Source organism: Coturnix japonica, chromosome 3, assembly GCF_001577835.2.
Source record: "Coturnix japonica isolate 7356 chromosome 3, Coturnix japonica 2.1, whole genome shotgun sequence".
Lineage (NCBI taxonomy): Eukaryota > Metazoa > Chordata > Aves > Galliformes > Phasianidae > Coturnix > Coturnix japonica.
Window position 1 is genome coordinate 43,800,620 of NC_029518.1, and position 16,556 is coordinate 43,817,175.

At 40.9% G+C, this 16,556-nt stretch overlaps 1 protein-coding gene across 3 annotated transcripts in view; it reads left to right on the forward strand.

Moving 5' to 3' along the window:
- MTHFD1L (methylenetetrahydrofolate dehydrogenase (NADP+ dependent) 1 like) overlaps nt 1–16,556 on the forward strand; it is a 134,922-nt gene that overhangs the window by 3,325 nt on the left and 115,041 nt on the right. For all 3 annotated transcript variants that reach the window (XM_015858104.2, XM_015858105.2, XM_015858106.2), the window contains exons 4-9: nt 8–61; nt 1,910–2,034; nt 3,017–3,117; nt 3,960–4,084; nt 11,183–11,294; nt 15,994–16,073. In XM_015858104.2, the coding sequence (XP_015713590.1) occupies nt 8–61; nt 1,910–2,034; nt 3,017–3,117; nt 3,960–4,084; nt 11,183–11,294; nt 15,994–16,073 (597 nt within the window). The remainder of the gene's footprint in view (nt 1–7; nt 62–1,909; nt 2,035–3,016; nt 3,118–3,959; nt 4,085–11,182; nt 11,295–15,993; nt 16,074–16,556) is intronic.

A 16,556-nucleotide genomic window follows, 5' to 3' on the forward strand; every position in this document is an offset into this window, starting at 1 on the left:
TTGGCAGGTTGGTCTACGTGTGATTCACATCTGTCTCCCTGAAGACAGCAGCAAAGATGAGGTAACCTGAAGGACTCTTCCTTCTTTGTTTCTGTCATAAATTCCTATTTACTGCAGACATTGATTAGCACCCCCACTGGGTCTCTGCTAACTCAGATGACAACTGGGACTGTCTTAAGTAGCAAGTTTCTCTCTTGGACAGTTGTCCTGTGGAGTCCTGAGGCAGAATAGTCTTTCATGTTTTGTTTCCATGTCTGATATTTAACTACAGTATTCTCTTGTAGCCTCTCAGACTGGATGGCTTTTGTATTGGTGGCAGCTCTGGGCTAGGGCTTGTATGTGATATCCTATCTCCTACAGCCACTCTTGTGACCTTAAATCTATTTATGGAGCTCTTGATTCTTGCCCAGGTTTTACTTCGGGGTGATTTGGAATGGTGACAGAGAGTTGAAATAGTTTTCCTACTTATTGATCTTTAAACATATAAAATATCTATTAAACAAATTCATCCACCCCAAATCACTAAAGAGCTCCCTTCCTAATGCCTTCTAAGGCATGAGCTTGGAGATAAGGTGCTTGCATCAAGTATGTTCTCAGTATAGGAAACTATTAATAGACATGGTTATGAGGTCTCTGATATTAAGAAGAGCAAAGGAGTTTGCAATTTCCCAGCTGGCCTCCTTGTGCCTGGGAGATTTAATAATGCTGTACACCTGTGCATTTTGTGTACTATTTTGTATTTGGTACGCTTTGTTTTTAAAATGTTACTGTCTTGCACTATGATCTCAAAAGAGGTTTCTCCATATATTAAGTGGAGCTTTCCACTTTCTATTATTGTTTTGTGGATAATGTCAGAGCCATGTAAGAAAGCCAGGCTTTTGAAACAGAGCTCAAATAGACACTGTTATGAGCTTATTTGTTCAATAATGGTGGTAAATAGGTGGAATTAAGTGAATGTGGAGTAGTAGTTGTTGCTTTGGAGTAACATCTCAGGAAGCAGCTGAACTATATAAATAAGGGTGGGGGAAATGGTATTTTTTTCACTTGAGGTTAGCTGCTTTTTAAAAAGTTGTTAACAGTTTGCTTACCCCACTTGTTTGTTTGCTGTGGCAGTGCTTTTACCATCTGACCACTGGAAAACAACATATATCACTAGGAATCAGTATTGTACTTTGGATATCACAGAATTGAAGGGGTTGAAAGGCACCCCTGGATGTCCAACTCCCCTGTTCAGCATGTAATGTGAAGCAATCTAGGGCAGTTAACACAGACACAGATGTTGAATTTGACCAACGATGGAAAGGTTTGAACTCATATCTAGTTGAGTACCTGAAGCTCATAATTATTTATGCAATGTCCTTTCAAAATGACAATTCTTTGTAAGAACAATGTCAGGTCTTAGGATCAGGGTGTTTTTACTGAGGAAAATCAGTAACGGTATATGCTGTTGTAATAAAATGAGTTTTCTCTTTGCTCTTCTTTTCGTATAATTGTTGTTTTAATGTGATGGCTTTTCATAAATGGTCTTTGTTGGGACATAAGCTGGTCCTATTCTGAACTTTGTTTTAATCAAGAATTCCTATTTCTAAAAGCATCTTTTGAAGCCATTACAGAGTTGAGCTTTTTCTGAGGTTTTTAGTGGTGAAGGACAAAATATTGTTGGCAGCTTAATGTCACATAATACGTTGGCCTTGTAAAATGTTTGTGATAGTCAGGGTGGCTTAATTTGGTAAACCATAGAAACATAGGACAGCAGGTTATTGCTTTTTTCATTTAGAAGTTGCAGTAATATTTATGGGAAGTGAAGGTAGCCATAAATGAGTTACTAAAAATAGGTTTTATCCCCTTGTAATTAGATTCTTCCGTTGTCTGTTGTTCCGATCCTTATCGCTTTCTATTAACTTCCTAGATTGTAAATGAAATCTTGAGGCTTAACGAAGATCCTAATGTGCAGGGCCTTGCCCTTGACCTCCCAGAAAGCTTGTATAGCAGTAAGATATTAAATGCTGTGAAACCTGAGAAGGATGTGGATGGGTAAGTGAACCACTGAGGGGCTGATGTCTTTGTAAAAATCAATTTTCCCCAATGCATTCCACTAATGGATGCCTCAGTCAAGATGTCCAGCGTGTTATTGAGTGGTGATAGAAGATGCAATGCTGAAGTCTTTTTCTGAAGTCACACTGATCATTATCTTTTGTATCTTTATATGCTCTACATTCAAGACATTATCTTTTCAAAGAAACAAAAAAAATAACGTGGTTTTTTTTGGTGGTTTTTTTTTTTTTTGTATATAGATATTACTTAGTTAAAGTACTTCAGTACTTGATTAATGCAGTGGTAGTCACACAGATATCCTGAACACAAATCCCAAAATGTTTGCAAGAGGGACTGATGGAAGAAGTTGCGGGAGAGGTTGTAACTTCTTTACAACACTTTCTTCTGGTGGGAGAGCAAGCTGTATTAGTTTGGACACAGCAGCACAACTTTCCAGTCAGTCTTGAGTTGCACTGCTCTCTGAGGATATATAGATTTTTGGGTCACCATTTTGGGAATAATCTGAGCATCTTGCAAATTAGTTGACTTTCCATTGTCTAGAGTGCTGGAGGTCAAAAGGAATGCTTGTGCAGAAATGCCTTCTGTCTTCTCATCCGCTTGTGTTGTCTCAGAAGGATGCATTACTCTGACTCAGCTCCAGCAGGGCTGATCTGGTTCCACAGGAGTAACTCTGGCATTTTGGCCTTGCATGCCACATCTAACCTGCCACATAGTGGAGAGCTGTCTGTGTGTGTTGTGCTTGTGTATCTTGTTCCCACTCTCAGGCCTCTTTCTGGACTCTCTTGAAGTTCAGCATCTGTCTAATGGGCATGTGGGACGGTGCAAATTAGCCGCAGAACATGACTGTTGAATGATTTACTTTTATGAGATGTGTTTGCTCTTGGGATTAGTCATGTTACAGGCTTTACTGAGGATTTACATCACACAAAGCTTTTTTTATTACTGTACTTTTCCACTGCAGGTTATCCGATGTAAACCTGGGACGCTTGGTACGTGGAGAAGGCTCTGGCTACTTGGTTTCTCCTACTGCTGGTGCCGTGATGGAGCTCCTTGAAGATATGGGTTAGTTGTTCTATCATGAGTACAGTATTAATTCTAATGTAGCTAAAATCTTACGCTCTCACCATGTTTTATTTTCTGATTTGTTTTGTTTTCCCATCTGGGACGTATCTGTTTCCTGCCAGTGAAGAACCTCACTGAGATCTGTATTATTTGTAGAAATAGGTCTTGATTCTACAGTTTAGAAAAATTAGGCTAAGATTACCTGCCATCTGCATTAAGTTCAATCTCACTGAAGCCACCTGAGACATCTGAAACTTCAAAAACCTAAAATATTTTGGATGTAAACATTACCAGGGATTTTATGTGCCAATTTTGATTAGTGTGAGTGTTTTAAGAAATCCAGGTTTGCCTGTGAATAGCTGCTGAGTGGATCTTTTGTTTTGGGTTGCATATTGTAAGTGCCAGTAATGAAAAGGCAGATTTAAACTGGTGGCTTTGCAGCTTCTGAAGACTATGTTGGTTCAAGGCAGTGTTTCAGAAATAGCCTCTCATGGAAATTCAGCATTGTTGAGACAAGGATTTATGTAACAGACTTGTAAACGTGTGGTCAAGTGTACTTTGTAACAAATATGAGCGGAAGGATATATGAAAATAAAATACCAGTGCACCAGAAGAGCAGTATTTGCTTACTGAATTGGAGAGTCCCAAGGAAACAACCTGTGGTTTGTGTTGCTCCATAGGCTTCAAGTTGCCTTTGATGTTGTGATTGGGGGGGAGCATGGAGCTGCTGTGTGGGGATGTGGTTTACTGGCTGGTCCTGGGGACATCAGTAGAATGCTGCACGTGGGTTGGTGGGGCTTGGTGCCAGCTGCCTGCTGTAACACCTTGTGTTTGTCCTGCAGATGGAAAGACAGTACTGCTGGTGGATATCAGTGGGACCTTGGGGTCCTCCTTGCAGTGCCTGCTGCAGAGACGAGGAGCCATCACTGCTAGCTGCCACTGGAAGTCACCTGGGCTGCAAAGCAAGGTGAGACCTCTCCTCTGGTAAGGAGGAGATACTGAGCCATGCAAGCTCTCCAAGGAGATGATTTTTCCCCTGCTGTGATGCCGGTTCAGCACTAGAGTGTGCTGGCAGCCAGCCCACATGGGCTAGGGTGGTTTTCTCCCTGCTTGCTCATAAACAATACTCTGACAGACAGGCACTTGTGCTGGAATATACATATACATCTCAGCTGCTGTAATGTTTTTATTTTGCTCTGGTAGCTGTGAGAGGAAGAAAAAAAGTTACAGCTTGAAACAGATCCCCCTTTTTCCTTCTCTCCCTGGAAGAGAGAATCGTAGAACCATATAATCATTAAGGTTGGAAAACACCGCTATTATCATCCAGTCCAACCACCAACCCTTCACCACCATCTACACTAAGTATCCCTCAGTACTACATTCACATCTTCTTGGAACAACTCTGGGGTTGATGACTCCACCCCCTCCCTGGGCAGCCTGTTCCAATACCTCACCACTCTCTGAGATTTTTTTTTCATGATATCCAACCTGTACCTCCCCTAGCCCAGTTGAAGGCCATTAGCTCTTGTCCTATTGCTGGTGTCTGGTGGTATCTTTGTCATCTACATGAAATCAATTGCAATGAGTTGTCTTTCAGATTTGTAAATGCTGCTGCTTTTGTGGCAAGGGGTTTCAGGATCTTCATTTTTGAAGAGAATTGTAAGAGGATTTGAAAAGTTCACAGATCTAAATTCAGAGGATTTAATGTACCTTACTCTGCTGGTTGCTTTTTGCAGAGCTTTTGCCAGCAATTTATGTACTGATATGATTTCCTGTTGATTTTGTCCCGCAATCCAGAGTTTCACCGCAGCTGGGGCTGCACTGTGCCTGTGTCACGCAGAGGTCCCCGCTCCACGTGGTGACGGTCACCTCGCATTGCACAGTGCAGGCCACACGGTGGCAGCCAACTCAATGTGATGATGGCCGGCCCCTGGGCTGGAGCCCAAGGACAGGAGGAGAAAACACCCGTAAGCAGCTGTGACAGTTTGAAAGTCTTTTGGCAACCCCGTGTTTTCACAGCTGCTGATGTTTTTGTTAGGCTTGTCTCATTTTTGTGCTTTGAGTGACTGGCAAGGCTTAGGAAATGCATGATCCTCTCCAAGGTTGAAGTGTGATGATCTCTGTCATTTTTATTGGGTTTGAGGACTGCTTTGGGCTTATTGGGAAAGTGTTGGGGTACCAGAGGTATTTCTACTGGATTACAACAAAGGTCTCAGACCTGGTCATAGTTGCTGCGCAGACTGCCTGCTGGAGAAAGATCTGTTTCCTTCCCTCCAGATGCTTTCCCATCATCAAGCCTTGCTGTTTGGCATTCCCTATAGCTTAACTCTCACATCAAGTCACTGATGGGAAACAGAGTATGAGGCCGATGTAGGAGGAAGCTGGAGGCTCTGCACATCAGTCTTCCTGAGTTCATTTTAACTTTTGGCAGCAAAGGAGATTCTGCTTTGCCTGGAGAACTCGTTAGCAATGCTCTTGGGAAACTTACCTTTCTCTTCTTCATCTGTAAGCTTACGGTGTCACCAGTAACTCTGAGCACTGCTCAGAATGACTCTTGTAATTAACTCTGAGTTGTAGGTGATGCTGAATGTGTGCACAGAAAGTTGTCCTGTTAGCACTCCCTATAGTCTGACAGTCAAAAACCAAGCACCAGTCTCTTATGCAGCAGCTAAGCTCTGCTGCCTTGTGGCAACCTGTGTTTGCAATATGACACCATTTGATAACATGATTCTAACTGATGGTAAAAGTTTATTTTCTCTTGCTTTGATGCACTGATTAAGTAAAAGCAGTTTACAGGCTCACAAGGTTTCTCCTCTTGTGAATTTTTTTAATTTGAATTTCAAGTGAGCTAATGTAGTAGTTGATGCAGGCATTTTTCCAAGACTTGGAAAAGTTCATTCGCATTTTGTTTTCCTGCGCAATACAGTGACTTCAGGCATGGTTATATACTTCTGATCCTTCCTCTGAAAGTTACATTTCTGCAATAGCATTCTTTGTGCTGTTTATTATGATGGCATATGATAGTGTCATAATTTGTCTCTCAAAATGAGCCATGAGCGTATGAACAGTATAAACTTCTTATTGAGTTGCACTTGTTTTGCAGCACATACCAGCAGAAGAAGAATGGAGTTTAAGGTTAGATAGTTTTTGTGTCTTAGTCTGTTGACAGTGCTCATTTGCACTGAATCACAAATCCCAAACCTAATGATGTAATTCCTTTATTGAAACAGATATTATGTTAGCTTTTATAGTAGCATTGAGCATGTTGGGGGAGATAGATAGGATGTCATCCTTCTGCCAAGATTTGCATAGGTAACTCTGCAGAGAGCCTGAAGAATGATCTGCTGACGTGTTTTCAGGAGCATCTTACTTGGTAGTTCCATTTTTAAATAACAGGAGTTGATTCACTGTTGCTGGCAAAAAAGAACTGATGTTCCCAGTCCTTCATTATGTTAGAATATGTCTCTAGTTTGAGAGAAGATTACCCAATGCATCCATCTCTTAACAATATAGCTTAATTTCTTGACAAAACATGGGTAATACTTAGTACCTGCAAGGAGACTGGATTTCAGCTCAGTCATGATTTCAACATGTAATCTTGCACATAGCCTGTCTGCGAACCACATTACATGTATTTTAAGACAGCCACTATCCTGCTGTTTTCTTGTTAAAGATATGAAAATCTGTATATCGGCACAATTAGGAATTGAGAACTTGTTTATAAAAGATTGTATGAGAAGTAGGACAATGTTCAGCCAGAGTAAATGAACAGGAGTTTCTTTCTTATGTTTGGGTAGAAACTCTGTAGACTGCAGTCCACTTTTTCTTAGATCCAACACATAAACTTCATGGTTTTTTTGACATGTCTTAGTCATTCACTGTCCTATTTTCACTGTTTTGATAAAATGAAGGGCTTTGGTAGTGGCAGAAAAGTATGTTTCATGCTGCTAGACATGAGTGAGATGACAGAATGTGAGAATGACCACATAGATCCTGTGAAAGGAGAGATAAAGAGAGGCTGCACAGAGTTTCTAATGACATTGCTGTTGGTGTAGTGGGATTTTCTGTTTCAAGACTTTGCATGCACCATAGCAGTATGCTACAGTATACTTCACAGGAAGAGACTCCAGCTTGCAGTAGAGTTGCCCAGCAGAGGAACTGATGGGGAAGAAGGGAGGGGGTGGCGGCACTCTGTACCCAGTTAGTACCCCTAGCTACAGCCAGGGTGTCTGAAGAGGTCAGTTGTGGAAGCTGAGAAACTGAATGTTTGGCAATAAGGCTAAATAGTGTGTAGTCTTTTATTCCCATGAGCTCCTCCTACTTTCATTTTCAATTCCCTTATCATTCTCACGGGTAGAGACTGTGCATTGTCATTATGAGCAAGACAGACAGCAGTGAGTAAGGCACAGTGGATCATTTTATAGGATCATTGCAATTATTTAGGAGTAAAAAACAAAATGTTTGTGCAGGCTTGATGACAAAATAGTCTTTCAGTTATCTGGAATGTACAGTTACTCTGTACCATTATCATTAACTACTTGGCTTGAGTGTCTGCGTTGTTGTTTTAACATTCAGTGATCTATCTTGGGAATGGGTGGTTCTTCTTAATCTGCTTCTACTTAAATCTTTGTGGAGAGAGCTGTATTTTGTTATGAGGTAAGGTTTCAGATTATTTGTTGGCATGGCTCTTCCCAACTGAAACAATACTTACTGGTGAGAAGGCAGGATGCTACTCAGGTACTGCCTTACTCTGTCTCCAAACCATCACCCAGCACATTGTGGATGGTTTTGTGTGATGCCTTTGCTGGTACTGCTTGCTGTGGGTTGGGATGTAGCACTTCCACCAGCAGTACTGCCTGATGGGTCACCCCACGGCCACCTGTCAATAGCTCCTCAGCTTCCTGGCAACAGTTGCCTGACGCATATGGTTCCGATCAGATGCATCCTCTGTCTGGAGACTGTGCAGCGTGTTTGCGAGGGAGGTTGGATGTGATGATTTCATAGGTCTTTTCCATCTCTAATGTCTGTGATTTATTTCTGATTTAGAAGATAAAGCCTGCACATGCCTCCCAAGGCTTTAGTAATTTATGACCAGTCAAAAGAATAGGTTATGGCAAAAAGGAAAAACAATAACAACAACAACAAAGCCAGGTAGGGCAGGGACATGACTTCTTTCAAAGGAAACCAAATTGCCCTAATGGAGATGAATCTCTTCCAAGGACACCCAGAATTCTCAAAGCAACTGTTTTACTTCCAGTGGATTCATTCTCCCAGTCAAACAAGTTTCTGGATGTCATTTAAAAAAAATATATCATCAAGGGAGTAAAAAAATCCATAAAGTGTTTTTTATGTATACTTCATAAACTCTCCCAACTATTGCACGTAAAAATACTTGCTTATAGCAAGAGAGTTGAATTTATATTTCTACTTCATTTTTCTCTTCTTTATATGCGCTTATTTTTTTATATGAGGAAAAAGGCTGGACGGCTCTCTGAGCAACCTGATTGAGCTGTAGGTGTCTCTGTTCATTGCAGGGCAGTTGGACTAGATGGCTTTTTGGGGTCCCCTTCCAACACAAATGATTTTTTGATTCTATGAAATGGAAATGGTGGGAGGTGGGCTCTGAGCTTAGTACGTTCTCAGCCTGTAGAACAACTCTTCTTTGCCCTGTGATAAAAAAACATTTCATGGAGGCAGTAGGATAGGACAATGAGGTAAAGGGTTTGTTTGTTTTTTTCAATGCACTTGTGGACATGGCCAACTCCAGCCATTCACTATGTGAACGTTGTTAACAGCTGAACACAGTCAGTTTTGTAGGCATTTTTTAACATAACAATTCGTAGTCATAGAAATGAATGTTTGGTCAGTTGTTTTCTGTCACTATAGTTACTTATTGTAGAATTGATCTGATATATGTTGTCTGAAAATTTATCAAGATTATCTCTTGTTACATACAGCTCTCATCTGGTTCATTGCTTTATGATGTGAAGCAGTGTACAAAGCTCAGAGTCCCTGTCCCAGAGACTTTGCATGTTCCTGACCATCAGTATATTGTAACTGCTAGAATATTAATTACATTTTTGTTACAGAAACACTGGATATGCATACCTGGAGATAATCATAGTGTTAATGTTTTCTGTGTTGATGTTATGGTAGCAGCTGCTTTCTTTTGTGGGAGCTGTTTGCTTCTTGTACTCTTGGTACACTGGAGTATTGTACAGTGTTATTTTATCCAAATTTGCTTGCAAATTCCACAGTCTAATTTGACTTGACACTGGTCAACCATTACTACTTATGTGATCTCCTAGGAGTGGCATGTAAGCTGATACTTGCAGTGGACACAGAAGAGTAGGCAATTTGGATAAGGCTGTTGAGACTGTACGTTTACAGGCAATCATAGGACTTCTAGTTGAAGCCTGAATCGGCTTGTAGCATTAGTCATCTGTCAAGCAAGTAAGCCTTCTCCCACACGTTTGGCTGTGTTTCCACATGTGAATCTCTGAGGAGGATTAGACCATTCATGTATCCTCTAAGGAGATGGAGCTTTCTTAGCTTTCTGCCTTTTCCGCCACAATTCCCCTTCTGGATGCTCAGCTGTGCCAAAAACGTGCTATCCTGATAGAATTTGTAGCTTTTCTTTCTTGGCAGGAGTGCTGGGCAGAGTTGCATCAGAGCACTTTTGGCCAAAAAAGAAGCTGGAATGCTTGTTGGTCACAAATCAGTTCATGGAGAGGTTTGTGTAGATTGCCACAGTTGTCATTTATTTACATTTTTCCTAAAATTTCCAAAATTACTGTCTTTTTGATACAGTTCTTTTGGGTCAGTGTGGTGCCCATATTTCCTAGAAGGGAAATATGGTCATCTTACTTTTCTAGAGCTGATGGGGCCGGCCCAGAGCAGGGCCATTGGGATGCTCAGGGGGCTGGAGCACCTCCCGGGTAAAGACAGGCTGAGGATGCTGGGCTTGTTCAGCCTAGAGAAAAGAAGGTTGTGGGGTGACCTCATTTCAGCCTTTCAATACCTGAAGGGTACCTGTAATCAGGAGGGGTGTAAACTCTTTGAAAGGGCTGATAATAGTTGGACAAGGGGAAATGGTTTTAAGTTGAAAGAGGGAAGATTTAGATTGGATGTCAGGGGAAAGTTCTTTACTAGGAGAGTGGTGAGGTCCTGGAACTGGCTGCCCAGGGACGTTGTGGATTCCTCATCCCTGGAGGTGTTCAAGGCCGGGTTGGATGGGGCCCTGGGCAACCTGATCTAGTAAACATGGAAGTTTGGTGGCCCTGCCAGGCAGGGGGGTTGGAGCTTCATGATCCTTGAGGTCCCTTCCAGCCCAGGTCATTCTGTGATTCCTGTTGGAGTGGATTTTTATATATCTGCCTCTGATGCTATCCTTTATTTCATATTGATTCTGATAATTGTTACTGAGCCCTGTTTCAGAATAGGGAGGAAAGAAAGAAACTTATCTCTTTGATTATAAGAATTTTTTAAGTAAGCATTTTTGCTCTGACATCTGTAAAGTTGAACTAAATCAGAGGCACTGATTAGCAAGCATGAGCTGAGAAGCAAAGGGAAGCTTTAATTGGTATTCTTCAAAGGCACAGTGTTTGCAGATCAGGTCATCTTGCATTTCTCAATGCTGTCCAGGTTTTTTTCTTTCTCATAAGCTGACTGTGCTTTTTATAATTACCTACTTACTGTCATTCAGTTGTTCTCTTTCATAAGTCTCTCCAAGTTATTGTATTGGGCAGTACTTTGAACAGTTATATGGCTTATTTGTTGAAAATAGGTAATTCCCATAAAATGTCATTGGAGCTGTCTTTAACTCTACTTCCTTATTTTACAGGTGCTTTTTACTTTTTCAGTCTCAAATGCTATTGTTCATAAATATAGTGTGTGGTAAGAATGCAGTCATCAGTTTGGATTTTGTTTACAAAAATTGCTCAAAATATTATTGCTTATATAAATATGAAAATAATTTGCATATTCAAGAATGTACTTCTATGAATAAATACATTTTTCTTCTTTTTTTTCTTGGGGGTTGTGGTGGATTTTGGGTTATACATAGCTTCAGCTTGCGGATGTGGTGGTAGCTGGCAGTCCGAAACCTGACAGTGTTCCTGTGAGCTGGCTAAAACCTGGAACCACCATCATCAACTGTTCTCCTGACTCGCTGTCAGGTAGGCCAAGTTTAAAGTGAACAGTTCTTGAAAGTGATGTATGCCGAGTCTTTGAAAGAAAGTGTTTGGCATATTGGTGGCCACACATTGTGATTAAAAGCTACATCTTTGTGGTGGGGGGTAGGGGCATTTGTACATGGGGGATGTGTGCATGTGTCTCTGATGTGTAAATAAGAATAAGATATCAGGTGAAGGAGGAGATACTGGAATATATTCTTTATACCAGGGTTGTTAAATAAGCAGTGATCCCATGGATTCATTCAGAGTTCATTGGATGACCGGTTATTTCTGTGTTGGTTTGTACAGTGTGTTACGTTTTGAATTCTGTTGTCTCAGCTGGAGCGTGGAGAAAAGGCAGTATAGAAAGAATACTGGCAAAATGCAATGCAGTGTATGGTGCAAGAAGATCTAGAGAAATCTTGCATATCTCAGAACAGGCAAGATGTCCCCTGCAACTGTTACTGATAAAAAATAAGTTTGGATTCCTCTTCACCGGCTCCCTTTAATATAACCTGGTTGTAGAAGAGGTATAGGTTCATTCATTTCTCCATTGAGAAATGCTGCAGAATTTTATTAGAAATAAGACTAAGAAAGCTTCCCAGATGTTACTATATTCCACTGCAGGAATTGCATTTCCTTTAAAATTCCTTCAGCAGCTGTAAGGGTCTCTGGGTATTTTCTGTTGTGTTTTTTTTATAGTACACATACCAATGTGATTGTTTGACCTGATGGCATCATGTTGTGAGAGAATAGGAAAATAAAGAAGTAAATGGGTAATGTGATGTATTTGGCAAAGCACATTAACTAATCACAAGTGTGCAGTGTGCTTATTAACATCTACTGATATAAAACTGGGGAAATGGGAATAAGAACAAGGAGAAAGAGCTGTATGATTCTTAATCTAGATATGTTTCCCCAGGGCAAATTAAGCAGACACTTCAAGCAGAGTTAATACAAGACTAGGTTTGTAATAAGGCAGCTGCTGTTCCCATGCAAAGTGTGGCCTTAGCAAGAGATGCCTTTTGCTGTGCTTCTTGATGTCCTCTTGATTTGAACATATGCTGCAAATGTGGGAGTTCTGGGTTAAATACACTCAGCTATCAAAAGGTAGTTAGTTCTACCTCCTTTTTCCTCCCTGAACTGTGCCCTGATCTTCATGGGGAGTGCACCAAACCTTATCCCTTACTAATGCTGCTCAACTTTTCCTAAAAATAATTGGTGGGGTTTTTTATACTAAAGAGGAGTGAGGGGGACATTCTAGCCTAGTGATTAGGAGAGTCCTTGATTCTTTGGTGCTTACTTGTTCTGCACAGGGTCAGTGGGACATAGTTGTCAAGTATTCAGAGAGAAGGTCTGTAAAGCATCTAGTTGAAGCCCCATCTCCTCATCAAATACCTGACCTATGGGTGTTACACTTGCATAAAATATGAATGAGAAAGAAAGGGAGAAGCAGAAAGTGAGAGAATGGAGGTAGAGCAGTAACACCTATAAATATATAAGTGAAGAAAAATGACCCCTCTTAATTTTAGTCCTTTTCAGCAGGGAGCCACTGAGTTGTCCGATTTGGGGTGAAGCTGTGGGTCTGTGAAAGCAGTAATGGGTGATCTCCTTGTAGCCTGAGTGTCAGTGTTGGAGACTGAACTTCCCTAGCTCTATGTGCTGCTGGTAGAAGTCTCACTTCCAGTTACCCAGTTCCCACATTCCATTGCAAATAGAGCCAAGGTCTTCCCTTCACAGATCCAAAATTGACACATTGTAACCTCTTGACATGACTTTAAGATACCTAAGTCTCAAGACCTGTCTGCTCTATAGTACCATTGATAATATTAGTATTTCCCTAAGAAAAAAAAATGCTGTTGGGAAAACACCTGAAATATGTTCACATACCACAGCAAAACTCATTCTTAAGGCAGGAAACAAAGTATCTACTACGTGCCAATGGAGTTTTTTGTGTTTCTCATGTTGCTGCAGTTGTCTGTGTTAAGAAGAAAAGGCACTATGAAATATTAAAAAGATAGTTTAAAAATAAAATCATGTATCAAGTGTTGGTCTGTTTTTATGCTTTTGAGACTGTCAGAAACTTGGAGAAACTCTGTAAGAACAGCAGAAACACAGTTTAGTAGCTTTTAGAAATGCTGGCCTGAAGACTTGCTTGAGAAGTACTTGAAACACAGGTGTCTGTCTGACAGGAAGAATGCACTTAGTTTAATTGCAAGGTATTTATTAAAAGTATATTTTGGAGTACTTATGGCCTTGGAGAAACCACTGACTTACAAATGACTTTTCACTTTCAGTGCGTAGTGAAATCTGTTTGGCTGGCATGCTCAGGAATTGTTACAGGATTTCTCTTGCTTTAGAAATCTCTAACTCAACATTTGTGTTGGGGCCGCAGGAGCTTACAAAGCCTGAAAGCAACAATGGATGTGAAGTGACTTTTGTCATTGCTAGATGGTGGCTAGATGGTGTGCGCCGGTGGCACAGTGATAGGAATGCCATGTTGCAACACTGGAGGCCCAGGTCTGAATACCCTGTGGCACAAGTGGTAGAAGTGCCACTCTGCTGCACAGGAGGCTCGAATCCTGGGGGTTGGACTCGATGATCTCTAAGGTCCCTTCCAACCCGCATGAGACTATGATACTATGATTTCTGCCTCATGTAGCTACACAGGTAGCTTAACACACGGGCACATTTCAAAAGCACTCCTAAATTTGCAAGGATGTGGTTATATTAGGTAGCTGTAGTGATATAAGCCAGGAGAGTAGAGCTAAAAGTGCTTGTTCCAAACTAATGGAATTCTTTCTCCTTAAAAAAAAAAGAAAAATAAAAAATCTGATAGAATTGCAATTGTTTTAAAGCATCTTATTCTGCTGCACTAATTATTTGGGCATCTAGTGCCTCTTGCAGGAAAACATTTGATTTGTGAATGTATAGAAATGAAAAATGAGTTTCTGAACAAAAAAAACCCCAAAAACAAGATTATTTGGGACTTGATGACCAACTCCATTAAGGTCACTGAAAAGCTCGAGCCCACGTGGTTTAGTTATCTAAGTGGGAAATGTGACCTTTTCTCCCATCTCTATTCCAATCCTATCTGCCTGCCTGTATAGCTGTGTGCTGCCAGTAGATGGGCCTTTGTCAGGGTGAGGCAGAGGAGGGAGTGCAGTGCCTGCAGTTCAGCTGATCTTCTGGCCAAAACCCAAGGCAGAGAGTGTTATTCCAGCTCCCATCTGGAAAACGTATCCTGAGTGAGCTGTTGCAATCCTGTGGTTGTCCTCTTAGCTCATGTATGCTCTGGCTTCACCTTCACTCTGTAAAAGTCTGGTTAGTGTTAGTGTGGTAAGCGCGTAGCATAGGCAAGCTGGGAAATAGTCTTTATTGAAGAGAAACATCCAATACCAATATGTATTTACATGTATGCTAGCTCCCTCCTGATAAAAAAAAAAAAAATCACATTAAGCCAAAAACAAAAAGTTGAGATGTTTCTGCAAAGCACAGCTGTCTGAAAGGGGATTTTAAAGTCCGTTCTTCCTACTTCATTTGTCTCTTTGGCTGCTCTCCCAGCCCTGTCTCAAGGCAGCAATGCTTAGCTTATGACTCTGATGGGCTCTTCCAGTAAGGCTCCTGTGCTTGAGCTGAGCATATTTCCAGAAATTTTTATTTATTTATTTATTTTTAACACTGAGTGTTAATACAAAAAGGTGGCCTTTTAGATACTCTCTGAGTTTAGTATCAATACTGGCCTCTTGCTGCCCAGTTAGGTTTGGCATTGAAGTGCAGATGACTGCTGGTAAGGTGGGTTGAGGAAGGGTTTGACAGTGCACTGAGCAAGGGTGGAGGTGCCTGCTGGTGAGCCCCTGCCTCTCAGTGCTGGTACAAGGGCGTAAGAAGGTACTGCAGTACTTTTGCTGAGCACTGGGTCCAGCCCGAGACTCCCAACCTCTGCTACCATGGGGGCAGCAGCTCTGAGGTGGACGTTTTGTGATAGCTGCAGGCAGGGTGAGTTCAGGGAAAGCTTGGCTTGGTCAGGGTTTGTGCTTTTAATTCCCTTGAGGAGAGAGGCTATCAGTGTCAGCGTACAGTTGTTATCTTCTATTGTAATTATGTCTACGCCCTTTGGAATGAGACAAGGGTTGTGCTATGCCCGTAGAGACTAGGATGTGAATTCTGTCTTGAAGAAAATCCATCTAGATAAAAGTCAATAAGCAATAGCAAGTGCACAAGCCAAAAGGGGAATTGCGGGTAAATGACAAATGGTATGTTTAGCTAGGGTAGCTAATGTATGCTTATTGTATAATGCGTTACCACTAGAAACAATCATAACTGTCTTTTAAGTTGGAGTCACTGTACACTGTACAGCCTCTGCAGACTATCTGCTCTTGCTTTCCCTTCTGCCTCTCCCCTTCTCCCCTCCCAAAAAATCCTGTTGCTCCAAGTTTTCTTTTTCCAGTATGTTGTATGTTTTGTTGTATGTATGTGTATATTTGCAAAATACACGTCAGAGCATACAGTTGCACTCCGGTTATTGCACTGTATCAGCCCTTAACAAGCTTTGCAGGATCTACCTATAATTTTGGCAGTGGTACTGTTAACTTGTTAACCTAAGGCAACATTGTAATTACTTTGGGTTTAGTTTCAGGTGTAGTTGTTCTCACTCAAAAAAAGCCTCATAATTTGTTTGTGTGATGTTCTTGTTTTACAGAGAAACACAACTATGGTCAGAAAAACAGCAGTACTACTGAAACTGCAGTTTGTTCTCTTGCAGCAGCAATGCGAATGCAGGTTGGTATAACTTGAAATGTTATAAAACTTGTTGCTCTTCCTATGAATTGTAGAAACTGCTTCCACAACTTCATTTTTATTTTTTTTTTAAATTTTTGTTTTGCTTTTTCAACAATACTACTTGCCTCTTGTTTTCATGGCAATTCTTAATCAGTTGAGATGAGTCATGCCTGTTGCAGTTAGGTACACAGAAAATTAAACGTGTCACAGCTCTGATACCTGTAGTAAAGCTTGCCAGAAACACTTTTATCAGTACTCTGATGTTACTTCTTGCAAAGTCATGAAGATTATTTGTATTTGAACACCTTTTTTTTTTTTCCTGTCCTTTGATGGATAGATGGTCCAGAAATGTGTTGTTTTATTTGGAAGCAGCACGAATTGGTCAGTGAGTGATTAATATCTTCGATACTTTCTAAAACTTGAGGAAAATAATAGTAATTCTCAGTTTAACCAGAATAAAAATTTTGAGTGTCTAATTAGAGA